Source organism: Poecilia reticulata, chromosome 8, assembly GCF_904066995.2.
Source record: "Poecilia reticulata chromosome 8, P_reticulata-male-v2, whole genome shotgun sequence".
NCBI classification, from domain to species: domain Eukaryota; kingdom Metazoa; phylum Chordata; class Actinopteri; order Cyprinodontiformes; family Poeciliidae; genus Poecilia; species Poecilia reticulata.
The window spans coordinates 24,706,106-24,723,344 of record NC_088837.1 but is presented as its reverse complement, the minus strand read 5'-3'; the positions used below and the strand labels follow the sequence as shown (position 1 = coordinate 24,723,344).

Below are 17,239 nucleotides of genomic sequence, written 5' to 3'. Positions count from 1 at the left end.
TTTATTGAAGTAAAATTTCCAACAAAAACTATTAATTTCTAGAATTTTTTTTCCCACTTTCTTAAGATTTAAGTTTCAAACGTAAAAAAATACTAGAAAATTTCTAATCTCGGTTTTTCTGAACTTTTTTCTCACAACATTTTGAGTTTTCTGGCAGATATTACCTTTGTTTCTGTCTATGACCCTATAAAGTCATACAGCTGCAGTTTATACATTTTTATAAATATCATATTGAAAGAAACTGATTTGAAAAAAAAATACTTTGCCAGATCTTGTCGTTTTGTAATGACATTATTTATATGAATTATTTTCATTTTAGCCCTTAAAATACCAACATTTCCACTGAACTGAAACACTTTTTTGCTTAAGTAATTTCTTGGACGGCTACTTTTTACTTTTACCTGAGTAAATTTATGTTGAAGTCGTGCTACTTTTACTTGAGTATAATTTTTGGCTCCTCATCCAATCTCTGATTTTAAGACACAAACATCTTGAAACAGTAAATAATCTAAACTAAATCCAGAAACGAATCAATGAGAGTGACTGAATTAACACAAGAAATAAACTAAGATGGCAAGAAATAAGCGAATAAACAGTAAATAAATGATCAAAACAGACTTTGATTAAACTAAGATTGTGTCAGTTTCTGTAACTGCTTCTCTACATTTCAACTTCTTTAGTTACATTTTCTGTCAAATATAATATTTCAGATCTTCTATAAAATTAAATCTGTTAAATCTGTATATTCATTTCCTGAAAATTGCTGCTGACTCAGTCATTGTTACTTAATTTCTGTCTTACTAATATTGACATTTAGCCTCATTTTAGAGACAAATATCCCTCTGCTTTCCTTCCTGATGATCCTGTAACGTTTGTAAACTTTCATTTTAACTGGACGTCACATTTCTAACGTCCTCAGAGTGATTTCTGCGTTCAGATAAAACGACAAATGTTTTCTGATTGTATCTTCTTCCTGGCCCGATCAGAGTTTGAGAGGCGTCTCTGAAGGTGTGTTTCTGGCTCAAGCCATAAAACTTAAGAGATTTATGAATTTTTCAAGCATTTTGCTTCAGAAGCAAAACCGAACTGGAGTCTCTGACACACGTGTGACGGCAGCACATATGCTTTAGGAGTTAGACGTTTCTTGGCATCTGAACTGCAATGCGATCCTTTTGGCGTGTGTGTGTGAACATGTGTGTGTGTGTGTGTGTGTCGGTGTTTGGCAGCAGCTCCACACCGCGGCTCGTTTCTGTCCGCAGAGATTTCCGAGGGAAACTGGAGAAACGGGCGTGGACTGTCGCAGAGTTTGTCTCTCGCGACGACTCAATCAGAGGCGAACGCAGCAAAATCCAACACCAGCATTCAGGGCCGCCGCTCCGGAGAACACAACCCGGCTGCTGCATGCGTCTGTTCGCAGTCCATGCAGCTGTTTGATGCATGTGGTGCTGGATCAGTTCGGCACAAATACTTAGCCTGTTATTTAGTGGATGTCAGCAGACGCCAGCAGCCATTAGGCGAGAACTGAAGGGAGGGAAGGAGTTGTCTGAGGTTTTATCCTGACCTCATCAACCTGAAGGTGAAACTGCTGCTGGGGTCATTGACTCTGATTAACAGATTCAGGTTTTCAAAGGGATTGAAGTTGGTTTGGCGTGAAAATGCATTTAATCGTCAAGAAGTGTATGAAAAAATACTAAATCTTACCAAGTGTACGGATGCACCTGTCAGGATAATACATTTTGCTAGACGATAAATTGTCCCAGAATTTATTGCGATTGCTGTTTTGAGACCGTTTGTAAGTAATATAATACAGGAACACATTCTCAAAGATCAATAAACTTTACATTCTACAAAAATGGAACTGGAAGACACTTTAAATATCACATATAAACAAAAAAAAGAATGATAGAGTCTCTGTAATCCTTCAAAAAAGGGGCCAGTTGAAACCACAACACCAGGCTGAAAACTGCAGTCATCCAGCTTTTGGTAGAAATGAGAAAAACAATCATGCACATGCAAATTATTGAGTCCATCTTAATTTATCATGCAATTAATTGATTTATTGCAACATGCCTAGTGCAAACATCTTATTAGATCTGAAATAAGACAAAACTAACGTACAAGTAACTTCCCAGCAACAAATAGGAGATAGTTTTAAGACAATAATTCTTTAATATTGTCAAAAAAAATGTGCGTTCCTCTTGCAAATTATTTCACTTTTAACAAGACATTTTTTCTGTTATAAGTGAAATAATCCTCCAGAGGAACTGGAGCTTTTTAATCAATATTAAGGAATTATTTATTTAATATGAGCTCATATCTCTTGCTGAAAAGTTACTTGCATCTTAGTTTTATGTTTTATCAACATGTAATAGAGGCAGGAAAAACAGACTAAAACAGTTTCTAACCCAGAGTTTTTGTTGAATTTCACCAGGACAAATTCATCCAAACCCTAATCATTTTTTATTTTTGTAACATTCTTCTGTATTTGCTATATTTGTTGACTCATATTTATTTGAGTTTCTATTTAAAATTTATTTTTGTGCTTTCTTGCACAATAACATTAAAGGAATCCTGATTGTAATAAGATATTTGCACTAGAAACGAGACAAAAATACTTGTTGATATTTACCCAAAATATTCACCTTTGGTTCTACCTTTACTCTGATTTAGAGGATTTGTTAAATTGTTGGGAAAATCTGCTGTGGTATTTAAAAAATGGTGTAAAAACATTGACAGCCTAATCCTACGGAACAGAAAACACGCCAATGTTTTGTTCCAGCTGAGCAGATCGAGGAGCGTTTACCTTTGACTCTGCAGCACTTCCTGTCCCAGACATCCAGACATCGACCCGTTTCAGACTCGCCTCGTCATGTAGATCTCTGACTCGCTCTCCTCTTCCTCACACCTCAGCTCCGTCGTCCACGCAGCCGTCCCGGTGAGGTGGTGAGAGTTTGGTTCCAGGTTCTCCAGTTGCCGGCATCCGAAGCGAGGCCTGAGCATCAGCAGCATTGGAGCCGTGCGGGAAGCTGCTGCTGGTGTTACGCCCGCCTGCAGGGTCTAATGTTGTCTTCAAAAGCCAGATGGAGACTTTGGGATCCTTTTTTATATTAATGACTATTACATGGATAAATGGGCTCGACATCTTGTGAAATATTCCGATGGTGCAATGAATGAGTTCTTCCTGCTGCTGTGAAGGCATAAACAAAGTCGTTAAACTGAGTAGATAAATTGTCTCTAAGCAGACATGTCATTAAGATATCAGCTGCAGGGAATCGTTAAAGTTTTCCCAGTCGATTCTCTGGTGAGGCGTTCACTGTCACAGAGAGTGAAAAGGGTGAAAGAACAGAACCTTGTGGTACTCCAGAGCCGATACGTCTGAAGTCCAGTACATGTTTAAAGTATTTTAGAGAGGAAGAGGGATCCAGCAAGATCAGCTGAACAATTATTGGCATTCTGTTAAAATAGAAAACAGATGAAAAGCAGAGAAAATAAGTCTAAAAGTTTTTAACTCATTTCCTTCATAAAACTTTACTGCTATATTAGATAGATTGAAACTAAAGACTTTTTCAAGAGATTGTAATTTATCTCTGTGCAATCTGAGTCTCTCTCCTCTTTCCTACCTGTGTGATCAGGAGTATAGTTACCTGCAGAACGCTTGTATGATGAGTTGTGATCTCATTCCAAACATCCTGCAATAAAAAGCAAATAAACAGAAAAACAAAAGTTAAAATGTTGCAGCTTCAGCGATGTGTGAAGAGATGAGATGATCCTGATTCCATCTTTAAGAAAAAAAAAAAATCAAAAACACAACAACTATCAAAATGTTTAAGATAATTACACTGAGATTACGCTAACTGTATTAACCAAAAGATATTGTTAGGATTGTTTGCTCTTGTGCACAGCTGCATTCACTGCAAAAACAGAAAACATTACCAAGTATTTTTGGTCAAATTTCTAGTGCAAATGTCTTAGTACAAAACTAACTTACAAGCCTCAGGACTTTATAGTCAATAATTCCTTAATTTTGATTAAAAAGTACAAGTTCCACCAGCAGATTATAAGGAAAAATGTCTCGTTATAAGTTAAATAATCTGCAAGTCCTCAATATTGATGAAAAGAATCATCAATATTAAGGAATTATTAACTTAGAAAAGCTATATGTTGCTGAAAAGTTACTTGTAAGCTAGTTTTGTCTTATTTCAAGTGTACTGAGAAATTTGCACTAGAAACTGGATCAAAATTACTTGGTAAGATTTTGTGTTTTTGCAGTGTTCAGAAAATATCAACAATTCGATTCTTTCTGTTTCCTCTACAGAGAAACTGGAATGAAAAAGATCCAAAAAGCTTCTAGTTTTTGTTTTTCCGGTATATATAGAGCAGGGATCGTTTGGTTTTTAGGTGTTTTGGTTTTTTTAGAGCACCAAGAAACCCGATTTTTCTTCAGCTTTCATGGCTGCTGCTGCTGTAGGAGCCGGACTGAGTGTTTCAGTCCTGCAGTGGACTGAACTGTTCCTCCTGCATGTTGTTAGGAAGTAAAGATCCAGTGAATTGTTAAAGATATTTGGCTTTTTTGCAGTTTGGAAAACTCATCTTGAATTAGACTGCAGTTTGTTTTGTCTCCACTTCTCCTCTGAAGCTCGGTCAGTTCAGAAAACTTGGATTTTTACAAATCTTTGTTCTGTTGTTTATCCAGATGTTTCAACTGAAGCTGCTGGATTTTGAAAATAGTACAGACTGTTGCTTTGAATCAGCTTTATTAGTGCAGTGTGCAAAGATCTGTTGCATTTATTATTATTATTATTATTATTGATTGTAATGCTAAAAAAAAGACCAAAACCTAAAAAAAAAAAGTTTTTTCAATCAATAAGTTTGAAAATGTGTGCAGTTAAACAGCGCCCCCTGCCTGCAGGAGGACTTCAATGGTCCATCATTGGCTTCCTGCTCAAACTCAGCAGCTGACTTTAGCGTGAAAATCCAACTGCAAGGGCGGAAATACCGGACGTTTCTGACCTCATCCAGCAGCGTTCAGCCGTGTACAGTTACACACACTCGCATGCATGAGTGTGTGGCTCCATTAGAAACAGGAAGACTTTTCTCTATCGGTGTGAAACAACATCCCAGCGAGCTGGACCAGCAGCCTGATAGCGGCTCAGGGAGCATGACGGCGTTGTCAGTATGTTCCCTGAGAGCGACGAGTGTCTCATGTCAGCAGGAATGAGCAGAAACCCGTTCAGATTGTTTCTTCTAAGTGGATGAAAGCTGCAGAGGTGACTTCTTGTTTTTGATTGCTTTTTCAAAGATAATTCAACACAACTGCATGATTTAAAAACTGTTTTACTTAAGAAAAAAAGTTGTTAGAACATCGTTTCTTCAGACAAAACATCTAAACTGAGTCCTTGATGCTGCAAAAGTCCTCATTTATAGGCAGAGCGCAGGTGTGTGTCTGTCTGGTTAAAACGTGTTTGTTCTTCATTCAGTGGGTAGAAAATCCAGAAATTTTTCTCAAGTAAGAGCAGAAATACTTCATAATAAAATTGCTCAAGTAAAAATAAAAAATAGCCGTTCAAGAAATTACTTGGGTAAGAGTAAAAAGGCATCTGGAGTAACTCAAAACATCGATAATTTAATATTTAAAAATTACATTATTTGACAGACCATAATATCAAGTTATGTGGAGATTCTAAAGATCAAAATGAAAGTAATTCATATAAATAACACAATTTCAAAATAACAAATCAGGCAAAATAATTTTTTTTTCCAAATCTATTTCTTTCATGAAATTTTAGCAAAAACTACAGATATTCAGTAAAGTTCCTCACAGAGGGTAGATGATCCAGAAATGTTACTGAATTAAGAGTAGCGATACTTTAAAGTAAATTTACTCAAGTAAAAGTATAAAATACAGCGCAGTTAAAATACTCTGTTACTACCCAACTATCACTATGAACTGATTCTGCTTTAGCTGAACAACAGATGCCAACAGATATTTCTGAAAGTCCATAATGACTAAATGTTTTGGGGGCTGGGGTCAGATGATATTCAGGAAGTTGAAATAGTTGAACTTGAAACCATAAATAGAAATTGTTTGTAGATGTGACGTCCCCATCTAGTGGCGAAACGGAGACGAGCATGATGAGGACTAAAGCAGACTGGCAGTTTGTGTGTGGCGCCGGTTATCAGCATGACAAGAGACTCTGTGACTTGTTGGTGATGGATGCACTCCAATCACATGCACACGCACACACACACACACACACACACACGCACACACACACACCCACACACACATGCACACTGTAAGGCCTGTTAAATCAGTGGAGAGGATCACAGCAGCTGGAGGAGTAGGACTCTCGGGTTTCTTCATAAACGCGTTCGCAGATGCACCTTAAATACGTCCATACCCGTCTCGTATTCCTTGCGAGCGCTCTGGCTGTTTTGGGAAGTGATGTTAATGTTTGTGAGTGTGTGAATTTATCAACACCTTGCTGGGAACACAGCTGGTGAACATGATGAAATGATCTCCACCAAAAGAACTGCGTTGGAACCGAGAGTTGCGATGAGCTTCATGTCGGATGTCATTGCAGAAATGCAGCAAAAGGATAATGAGGGCCTCTAATTAGTTGCCGTGGTAACCACATCTGTAGTAAGACACCACCAAAGGATCTCAAACCTCTCCAGGTTCAGCTGAGTTGTTTTGTCTTCTGGTGTTTATCCACATTCTCCTGAAGATGTTGTTTGGTTTTCTGCGTGTAAAGGTCGTGACCCCGTGGTTTATTAGTGGTACAACGTGGCTCCTGCAGACGGCTTCCCGAGTCGGGTCAAATCCAGGCTTTTCTGCTCTTCTGGATGAATCGGTTCAACTCTGGAGATGAGGATGTGTTGCAACATTTTGTGCATCTAAAACTGTTTTTAGACGTAGTTTTAAAAACCTGTCTCTAAAAACCATTAGCAAATACAGAAACCCGAGGCTGAGTTCATGAATAAGTAGAAAAAAATGCAGAATTTAATCACATTGTGTGTTTCTGGGTTTTATTTCTGGTAAAGTTGTTTAAAACTGCAAAAACTAATTTTGAAGTTATGCATTTTCAAAGATACATGTAGCCATTTTATAGCACAATGAATCATCCCAGTGCGATTTCTGTCCTCATATCTCCTCAAACAAACTGTAATAAGGGAGGAAGAGAGCAGAGTTTATTTCAAATGGACTAAAGAGCTGCTGATTGGGAATTTAGCTCTCCAAAGTCCTTGGACTGACTTGGCTTGGACTGACGAGGGTTGAACGATCTTCATCAGAAAATATGTGAAGGAATATTTCACACATCTGTGTAACTCAGACATTAAGCTCAGTTTAGTTTGAGGCTTCAGAGAAAGCATCAACAGATTAATCTGAGGACAGAGGGGAAGGAGGGAGGAACGGTGAAGAGGTCAGAGGAGGAGGAGGTTAGCGGCTGATCAGAGGGAGGTGAGGAGGAGCTGAAAGACAGCCATGTAGGAACACATGAAGGAATGATGTGTTCCTACGTGTGTGTGTGTGTGTGTGTGTGTGTGTGTGTGTGGGTATTGGAATGAGCCGGGTCATCGTCCTCCTTGTAATTTTACACCAGAAAGTAAAACTGATGACTCCCAACAGCTGCTGGTGCCATGGAGACGAGAGGGCGGAGTAAAACCTGGAAATGAGGAGGAAACCAGAGACAGGGGGCCGAGTGTGTGAGATTTATACCGACTGAATCTGCCTCCATGATTACAGTTCTGCTCATCACAACACAACAATTTCTGATCAGACGCTCATCATCACACACTCCACAGACTCGGATCTGCTCATCTTAACTGCCTCCACCTTCAGGAACCAATGAGGTTCAGTTCACATCTTCTGGAAGTCACATCTGTAATGGAGGTCTTGAACACGGCTCATTCAGATTCCATGTTCTCTAATGGACAGAGGCCACCAGCCGGTGATCACCGAACAGCCTTCATACAAGTATCTGAGACGAAACGCAACAAATCTGATGATACAGTTAAAAATCCATCATCAACTTTTGGTCCAACGTGGCTTGGTACTAGTCCTCCCACTCCTACTCCTGGTAGTAAAATGCCTGGTACTGCTGAACCTAGCTTTGGAGAAGAGAACCCATCTTGACAAGTTTGGTTCCAGAGCTGACGATGCATATGGAAAGGAACCCAAGTGTACCAAGCTGGTATAGCTCATCCTTTCAAGCAAATTCAATCTCCTTACTCCTGGTAGGTTGTTCAAGGATCCATCCTCAGTGGAGAGGTCAGATAAAGAAAGATTTGAAGACTTTGTGATTGCTCAACTTTATCCCAGACGACTGGGACACCCTCCTGAAGGCAGGCATGGGGAAGGAGGTTGCTTGTTGATGAGATCTTGGCTCCAGGGGTTCAGAAGGGCCCATTTATAAAAAGCTTCTGGAAGCCATGTCCATGGGGGCCCAGGAGCAAAGGGAGCAAAGGGATTTGAGGGTCAGAGGAGTTTCGGGACCTGGATGTGCCAATTCCCTCATCACCATTTGGGTCTAGAGACATGAAATATCACCTCAGTAGTGGGTTTGGATCATTGCAGTCCTCAAACTCCTTCACCACATTAAGGTAGAGGGGTTTATTCAGTGTCATGCACTAGTTGAATCTGGTCTTCACCATATTGACATACACTGCAAATAAGTTTTCTTTGATAATAATTCTGCTTGGCAGTAAAAGTCTGTGTAGATTATGGTCAGTAGTTTCTGATCAGAGGCTGTTAATGGGACAATACACAACAGGAAGGCTCATTGTTGGTGAACATCATTTGTTGCAGATCAGAACAACTGAAACTCTGTCTTCTTGAACGTTTGACCCCGCTGTCATTTCCTTCAAACTCCACATCTGGCTTCAAAATCAAAACCAATCCTCATTGTTACTGCTAGCAGAGGCAAAAAGAGCTCTTGTATTCACAAATTAAATAACATTGATTATCAAGTGTTATCAAGAAAGGAAAAGTCTGGGAGAGGTAAAATGAATCAGATTAAAGCAAAAAGAAGAAACTTTAGATTTAAAGGGGCAGCGATAGAGACGGTCAGTCAGGTGCACACAACCATGGTGACCAGGAAGAGAGAAACATTGTTTCATGAACTCTGGAGGAGCAACAAAGAGAGAGGAGCAGTTCAAATGAGAACAAACCAGCCGAGAACGGCCCACCTGCAAGTCTGATATTAACAAATATCTAAAGAAACACATGAGCCGATGAAGGACGGTAAAAAACTTCATGTGGAATAGCAGTACTCTGTTCTCCTGTCAGGAAGATCTTCCTGATCGGTTCTGAGCACAGCAAGTTAAACATGTTCAGAACTTTACCTGTCACTTTTCTTATGCAGATTATTTTTCTGAGATATTTAAAAAATAATAATTTATCTGTCTAAACCAAACCTCTCCAAAGTGAAGGCCAGTAAATGAGTCAACGTGTAGAGGATGCATAAATTAAACTTTTGATCCACAGCAGAAGCTTCCGGAGCTTAATGGGCCAATGAAAGTGGAGACTAAATATTAAGTGTGGAGTGGTTGTTCAGCTGGAGATAAGATGAGAGAGAAACACCTAGAGTTTTCTATGTGGTTGATTTATTGCTAGCTTATCATCTTTCAAATGCAGCAACATCCTGAGAACTGACCCGAACCGGTATGACCACAACAGAACACTATCAACCCTGAGTTTGACTGGCTTCACTCTAACTGGTCTGACCAATACAAGACATGCCTGACTACACCAAAACTGGACTGGACTTACCACACCAGAACTGGACTGACCACCTCAGATGTTGTTCATCCATATTGCAGCTAGTCCGACCACACCAGGCCTGGACCGACTACACAAGAACAAAACCGACCACACCAGAACACAACCAACCCTGACCAATACAAGTCATGCCTGGCTCCAAGGCCTGGACCGACTACACAAGAACGAAACCGACCACATCAGAACTTAACCGATCAAAGCAAAACTGAACCAATAACACCAACACTCAACTGTCACTGGAAAACTGGTCTGACTGAACGAGAACTGGAATTCCCACTCCAAAACTGGAACCAGTCAACAGATCTACAATGAACTGGATGTGTTGCAGTCATGAGATCAGATGAATCAGGTGTTTGGTGTAATCTGGGATTCAGGTGACAAAGGATCGCAGTTCGCTTCTTGTTTTGATCAAAGCATCTCTTCCTATTGGCTGCTGGAGATTTGCTTCCTTCCTGTTTATATGTTTTTTCTTTTCTTTGTTGAATTATGTGGAAAGATATTTTAGACTTCTTGTCTTCCTTTCGTCAGGAGGCGGTTGCTAGGCAGCACAGACGTTTGGGTGGTTCTCCAAAATGTCAATATGGCACCTCTGCTGCCCCCTGTTGGTGCGGAGGTGTTTAGACGCTTCACACCAGCCTCACTGGAGGAAATTCAGCGAAAGTATGAAGCTGAAGAGAAGGAGCAGCAAATCAGAAAGGAGCAGAACATTGAGGTATTGATAGCCTATTAGCTGTCAGAAACAAAATCAATCAGTACGACAATAACCAATCCTGATCTGATTGGTTATCCTCTTGCAGATAGCAGAGGAGAATCTTCCTAAACCAGCAAGTGACCTGGAAGCTGGGAAGCCCCTCCCCTTTATTTATGGAGACCCGCCTGCTGAGTTTCACAACATCCCATTGGAGGAGCTGGATCCCTTCTACCAATCACAAAAGGTTTCACTCTCCACTGGAATTTGACTGTGCAACCTTTTAATCCGTAAATGTCACACTAAATTGATCAATTTTCCATCAACAAAGTGAACTTCCAATTACCTTTTGGTTATCAGATCTTTATTTGACGTCAGACATTTTTTTTACATTGATGTTCAGTCTTGGCTAAAAACTCAGAGATAGAAAAATATCAGGAAGTTCAGTTCAAACTCAAGTCGTGTGATTTTAAAGCTTTAGATATTATTAAACATAAAAACTAACTGGAATAACTTTTTTGGTTTCTACAAATGAAAGTTCTCATTTGAATCAGGATGTATAAAAATCAAACTGAAGGTAATAAACTTATCTGAGAAAATCAGTTTGACTCCATTCTTTCTGTTGTTCCTGTTTCTTTGCAGACCTTCATCGTTCTCAGTAAGGGAAATGTCATCTACAGGTTCAACGCTGAACCAGCCTGTTACATGCTGAGTCCCTTCAGCCCACTGAGGATCTTCTCCATCAGGATCCTCATCCATTCATATCCTCTATCACGTCACTCTGTCTGCTGCTAAAGCTTTTCTTTAGAGTCCAAAGGTCTTGAAAACATCTGGACTAAGACAGCAGTTTTTTCTGGTTTCTGAGCTCCTGATCGTAGTTGCATCCTTTTAAAATCCACAGTGTGCTGGAAGGTTACCCCCGAGTGGTAACTTCCTGTTTGAAACTGAGGAACTTCTTTCATCAGGGGCTAAAATTGTGCCAAACAAGAGTCAGTGTTGCATCTGGTCTGAGTTTTAAACCGTCTACAGCTGCATTCCTATAATAAATGTGTGCAAAAGTTCATTCATATTCCCCGAATGTCTGAAAACCCAAATTTGCAATTGTGGTGTTTCAATTATATCGGACATGAATGAGTTTGTGCTCATCATAAATTATTAAAAACGTACTGCTTTGTTTTCCTTAAAACTAAAACTTTATTCAGCTTGTTCATCATGGTGACAATCCTGACCAACTGTGTGTTCATGACCATGAGCGACCCTCCACCGTGGAGCAAGACAGTGGAGTAAGCACACACACACGCACGCACGCACGCACGCACGCACGCACGCACACACACACACACACACTGCCTGAGTTTATGGAAATCCGTTTTGTGCCACTGGTGAAACAAAAACAAAAACATAAGGTGCCACAATTTTGACTTTCCCCTCCATAATCCATTAAATCTTGGCCTCAACATACAAACTCAACATTAAGTGTTAAGTGATTCAGTGTTTCATTTGCAAAGCCGCAACTATTGAAAACAAAGTAAGAGTTCTGACTTATAATCACCAATTTGAGAATCAATCCTAAGTGATAATGGCATTGATCCTTTTTAGTCAATTCCAACCTTAAGATGCAAAGTAAAAGTTAAGAGATTCAATTTTGTGGTTAAGAAAAACAAATCAAAATTGAGAAAGGAAATAGCACTCTGAAACTTATATTTGTGACATACTGTTTCTTTTTTGTTTCCTTCCTTCCAAAATGGCTGATCTTTGGTAATGTGATAGTGATATTGTGCAGATTTTTTTTCACAGTGTGAAAAGGGTCGGAAAAAATACATAATTTTGGCCCAGATTTTCAGTTCAGAAGAACATGTAAATAGGTTTGGTAAGGTAATTTTATTTAAATGGCACATTTTCAGCAACAAGGCAATTCTAAGTGTCTTGCATGAATTACAAAACCAAAGAAAGACAAAAAGGTAAAAGTATAAAACTACATATTGGTTCCCCATGTTTAACAACATGCTCAGTATGTTGGGTTCTTATCTCAAATATGTCTTCCTGTTGTTGCACAGATACGTATTCACAGGCATCTACACGTTTGAGGCAACCATCAAAGTTTTATCCAGAGGGTTCTGCATGGGAGACTTCACCTTCCTGAGAGATCCGTGGAACTGGCTGGACTTCATGGTCATCAGCATGGCGTAATAATAAAAAACTTCCTGGAGAGATTGTATTTCATCAAACTTAGATTTGCTGAAATTAACTTTTCTCTGAGTTGTCTTCAAATGAAGATAAATGTGAGAATAATGAGGAATGTCTCCGTTTTACAGATACCTGACAGAGTTTGTTGACTTGGGAAACGTATCGGCACTGAGGACGTTCAGAGTTCTTCGAGCCCTGAAAACCATCACAGTAATCCCAGGTCAGTATGTCGGTTTCATTGCGGTAAAGAGCCTGGTGGTTGGAGTTGTGCTATTTTTGAGACTTTTAGAACTTATGAGGAACTTGACAAACCAGATAAAACATGACTTTATATCTATATCATGGGTTCCGATATGGATAAGACAGCAGTCTACATTATATTTGAACCGAAAGAGAAACTGATGTTTTCTGTAGGTTAAAAATTAAAAAAGTGGACAGTTTTCTTCTAGTAATCCTTGGACCCCAACTGTCTTCACGCTATTCAGTGACCCAGTCTAAGAAACCATTTTGAGGTTCGAGAAGACAAAGAAACCCATCAAACAGTTCAGAAAAGAAGTTGTGGAGATGTTTATAGCAGGGTTAGGTTCTACAGCATCCCAAGGTTTGAACATGTCACAGAAATCTGTTCAATCCATGATCTGAACATGGAGAGTGGATGGATGGACCAACCCGCCAAAACATGGACATCCACCTAAACTGTCAGAGAGTACAGCACTGATTAGAGATATATGGCAACTTTGAAGGAACTGCAGAGATCCAAAGCTCAGGTGGGGCAATCTGCCCAAGGAACAATGAACAGCCATAGACTCCAAATAACATAGAGAAAACAACAAAGTGAAATGGATTATAATGCAAATGTGGACAGTAGTGTGTAAAAGTAGCAGACTGAGGAAAATGGGTCAGTATGTCCTAAGCCTATAGCAGCTGCTGTTTTATAACTTAAATCAGTCTTAACTATCAAAAGCTTTAAGAAAAGGGAAAGTTTTAAGCCTCGTCTTAACAGTAGACAGGATGTCTGCCTCATGGACTTAAACTGGGAGCTGGTTCCACAGGAGAGGAATCTTGATAATTCAATAATTAAACTGTAGATGAATAATTGTGACACTGGCAGTTAAAGCTGACTCTGATATTTCCTTTGCAACATTCTCTGCAGGTTTAAAGACGATTGTCGGAGCGCTTATCCAATCAGTGAAGAAGCTGCGTGATGCCATGATTCTGACTGTCTTTTGCCTTAGTGTCTTTGCTCTGATTGGGCTTCAGCTATTCATGGGAAACCTCAGACAAAAATGCGTACTGATCCCACCGCTATTACACAACGACACATCAGAGGGAGCTTTCAACATCAGTCTCCACGAAAACAACAGCAGTGACTTTGATTTCTACAAACACATTAACAACCCAGGTAGCATGTTGAGTATTTTACCTCACAAATCGTAATCATCCACCTGCTCAGATGCAAACTTCAACCTGTCCTTGTGTCTCACAGATAATTATTACCACCTACCTGGTCAACTTGATGCTCTGCTGTGTGGAAACGGCTCTGATGCAGGGTAGCTTTAAGTAAATATTACTATTATTATTAACATTATTGATTATGGTGATAATGATGATGATGGTGTATCCAGGACCTGTCCAGATGGATACATGTGTCTGAAGGCAGGGAGAAACCCAAACTATGGGTATACCAGCTACGACAGTTTTGGTTGGGCGTTTCTATCTCTGTTCAGACTCATGACCCAGGACTTCTGGGAAAACCTCTTCCACCTGGTCAGTACCCTGCAGCTCCCTAATGCTGAGGCTAGTCCTAGCATCATCTCACCTCTGTTTGTCTGCGTAGACGCTGCGAGCTGCAGGTAAAACCTACATGATCTTCTTCGTGGTCATCATCTTCCTTGGTTCCTTCTACCTCATTAATCTCATCCTGGCGGTGGTTGCCATGGCGTACGCTGAGCAGAATGAGGCTAACATTGCCGAGGCCAAACAACAAGAAGAGGAGTATGCCCAGATTCTGGAGGCACTGAAGCAGAGAGAAGAGGAGGTAAGATGTGATGAAGAGAAACCCCCCCATGACATTTTAGGACAAAGCTGAATGTTTGTTTTTTGTCTTTACAGCAAGCGGCTAGGAGGGCGGCGCTCTTGGAGAATCAAGACCCTGCATTACAAAGCCAAGAGGAAGATACGAACAAGGAAGGTACTCAGACACACTGAACAAACTGGGGTTACTGACTCTGGTTCTACCACTCATAATAAGTCTTGAGGTTTCTTCTGGTAAAGATGTTTGAATTTGAAGTATTCAAAAAATTTGCACCATTCAGTTGAGTTTACTTTACATGTTTCTGTAAGGATTCCATATTAACTGAATTTACAGATTAAGAAAAAAAAACTAATTGGTGCTTAGTTACTCCAAACACTTATTGTGCAGTGATGCATTTCACCTTACTCAGCAGCTTTGTGTTTCAGAGTTTGAGGACAACCAGAGACCATGTCCTCCATGCTGGTACGTGTTTGCTAACATCTTCCTGAAGTGGGACTGTTGCAGCTGTTGGCGATGGCTGAAAAAGCTTCTGTATACTATCGTCATGGATCCATTTGTGGACCTCGCCATCACCATCTGCATTGTCCTCAACACTGTCTTCATGGCCATGGAGCATTATCCAATGACTCAGGAGTTTGAAGATCTTCTCAGCACTGGAAATTTGGTCAGTAACAGAGGAGAAACTGAGTCAAAGTCTACAGAGTAAGGTTGAGTCCAGTGAGTTAATATTGTATTTTGGTGTAACATTTGGTAGAAGGTTGGCTTAGATGGGCTGAGGTTGAGTAGCAGGGCCTGGTAACAGGTTAGGCTGGTGTTTTTCAATTCTGGTCCTCAGTTCCTGCTTCCCTGCATCAGCTGGTGATGTTACTCCTAAAGAACCAAAGTAATAATTTTTTGTCTAATGTCTGATCCCCAGGTATTTACTGGGATCTTTACAGCTGAGATGGTTCTCAAACTTTTGGCGATGGATCCATATTATTACTTCCAGGTCAGGATTATATATCAATAAAAGTGGAACAGTTTTAATGTTGAGTAACCGCTCAAATGGTTACAGTCTCTTGTTTTCTTGGTTACAGGTGGGCTGGAACATCTTTGATAGCATCATCGTCACCATGAGTCTGGTGGAGCTAGGACTGGCTGATGTTCAGGGTCTGTCAGTGTTGCGGTCCTTCAGATTGGTCCGTTCATCACTTTCTCACCATGATTAAGCTGTGACCCCAGTTCTGTATATTTCTGTCCTCATATGTTCATCTTATCATGTTATCTCCAGATGAGAGTGTTTAAGCTAGCCAAGTCGTGGCCGACTCTCAACATGTTGATAAAGATCATCGGCAACTCTGTGGGAGCCCTGGGGAACTTGACGCTGGTTCTCGCCATCATTGTCTTCATCTTCGCTGTCGTTGGGATGCAGTTGTTTGGAAAGAGCTACAAAGACTGTGTCTGCCGCATTGCAGAAGACTGTGAGCTTCCTCGCTGGCACATGAACGACTTCTTTCATGCCTTCCTCATCATCTTCAGGGTTCTGTGTGGCGAGTGGATCGAGACAATGTGGGACTGTATGCAAGTTGCAGGGGAACCTATGTGTCTGATTGTCTTCATGATGGTACTGGTGATTGGGAACCTGGTGGTAAGTCTGTGCAGAAAAACTCTTTCTTATCCGAGTTTGTTTGGTTTTTAAAAAGTTTCAAAACATGTTCCTGATCTTGTTTCAGGTCCTGAATCTGTTCCTGGCCTTGCTGCTAAGCTCATTCAGTGGGGACAATCTTGCAGTTACAGAAGATGAAGGAGAAAACAATCTCCAGATTGCGATAAACCGGATCAGCAGTGCTGTAGCCTGGACCAAGGCCTTGTTCCTGAAACACATCTGGACTTTAGTGGGAAAGAAAACAAACATGAACTCAGACACGAATGGTGGGAGCAGACATTATTTGTTAACATATAAATATTCATATGAGGTTTGTTTTTTGTTCTTAATAGTTATTTTTGTCTTTGTACTTGAAATCAATGTTTTTAGCTGTACCATGCGAAGACGGCGAAAAATCAAAGGAAGCTTTAACTCTGACAATCGTGAATTCAGAGCAGCCGATGGTTCAAGTTCCCAAAGTTGATCTGTCGTTCCTGAGCAGCTACTACCATAACATCAGGTGTCTGAAGGTCCCCATTGCTGAAGCCGAGTCTGATTTTGACATGCCTGAAAATGAAGACGATGAAGATGAAGATGAAGATAATGAGGAGGATGACATAGAAGAACAGCTTTCACAAGTAAAATCTTGGGTTTGGGGTTCTGTTGGGGAATTTTATTTTCCTGCAGTAGTCTACTTTTTTGTCACAGTGGCTAAATTATGAAGTCATTTGAATGCTTTTAAAAATAACATTTTAATGCTAAGATCTGTCTATGCTCAGGGTGACGAGTCTTCGGTCTGCAGCACTGTGCAGAGAGCTCCTGAAGTCCAAAAAATAGAAGAGGTAGAAGAAACTCCAGAGGACTGCTATACAGAAAGTAAGTGCACTGAGAAAAACTAATGTGTTGTATCCATTTAATTTAGGT

The 17,239-nt window shown here is 40.2% G+C and overlaps 1 protein-coding gene across 1 annotated transcript in view; it reads left to right on the top strand.

The window, feature by feature from the left end:
• LOC103469033 (sodium channel protein type 4 subunit alpha B-like) overlaps positions 1–17,239 on the top strand; it is a 29,538-nt gene that overhangs the window by 4,671 nt on the left and 7,628 nt on the right. Inside the window, exons 2-19 of the mRNA XM_008416503.3 lie at positions 10,310–10,493; positions 10,579–10,716; positions 11,112–11,230; positions 11,663–11,752; positions 12,527–12,655; positions 12,785–12,876; positions 13,810–14,058; positions 14,143–14,206; positions 14,282–14,423; positions 14,494–14,694; positions 14,769–14,847; positions 15,117–15,355; positions 15,608–15,679; positions 15,768–15,869; positions 15,962–16,318; positions 16,404–16,602; positions 16,706–16,953; positions 17,095–17,191. Coding sequence (XP_008414725.1) covers positions 10,362–10,493; positions 10,579–10,716; positions 11,112–11,230; positions 11,663–11,752; positions 12,527–12,655; positions 12,785–12,876; positions 13,810–14,058; positions 14,143–14,206; positions 14,282–14,423; positions 14,494–14,694; positions 14,769–14,847; positions 15,117–15,355; positions 15,608–15,679; positions 15,768–15,869; positions 15,962–16,318; positions 16,404–16,602; positions 16,706–16,953; positions 17,095–17,191 — 2,749 coding nt within the window. The 5' untranslated portion in view covers positions 10,310–10,361. The remainder of the gene's footprint in view (positions 1–10,309; positions 10,494–10,578; positions 10,717–11,111; positions 11,231–11,662; positions 11,753–12,526; positions 12,656–12,784; positions 12,877–13,809; positions 14,059–14,142; positions 14,207–14,281; positions 14,424–14,493; positions 14,695–14,768; positions 14,848–15,116; positions 15,356–15,607; positions 15,680–15,767; positions 15,870–15,961; positions 16,319–16,403; positions 16,603–16,705; positions 16,954–17,094; positions 17,192–17,239) is intronic.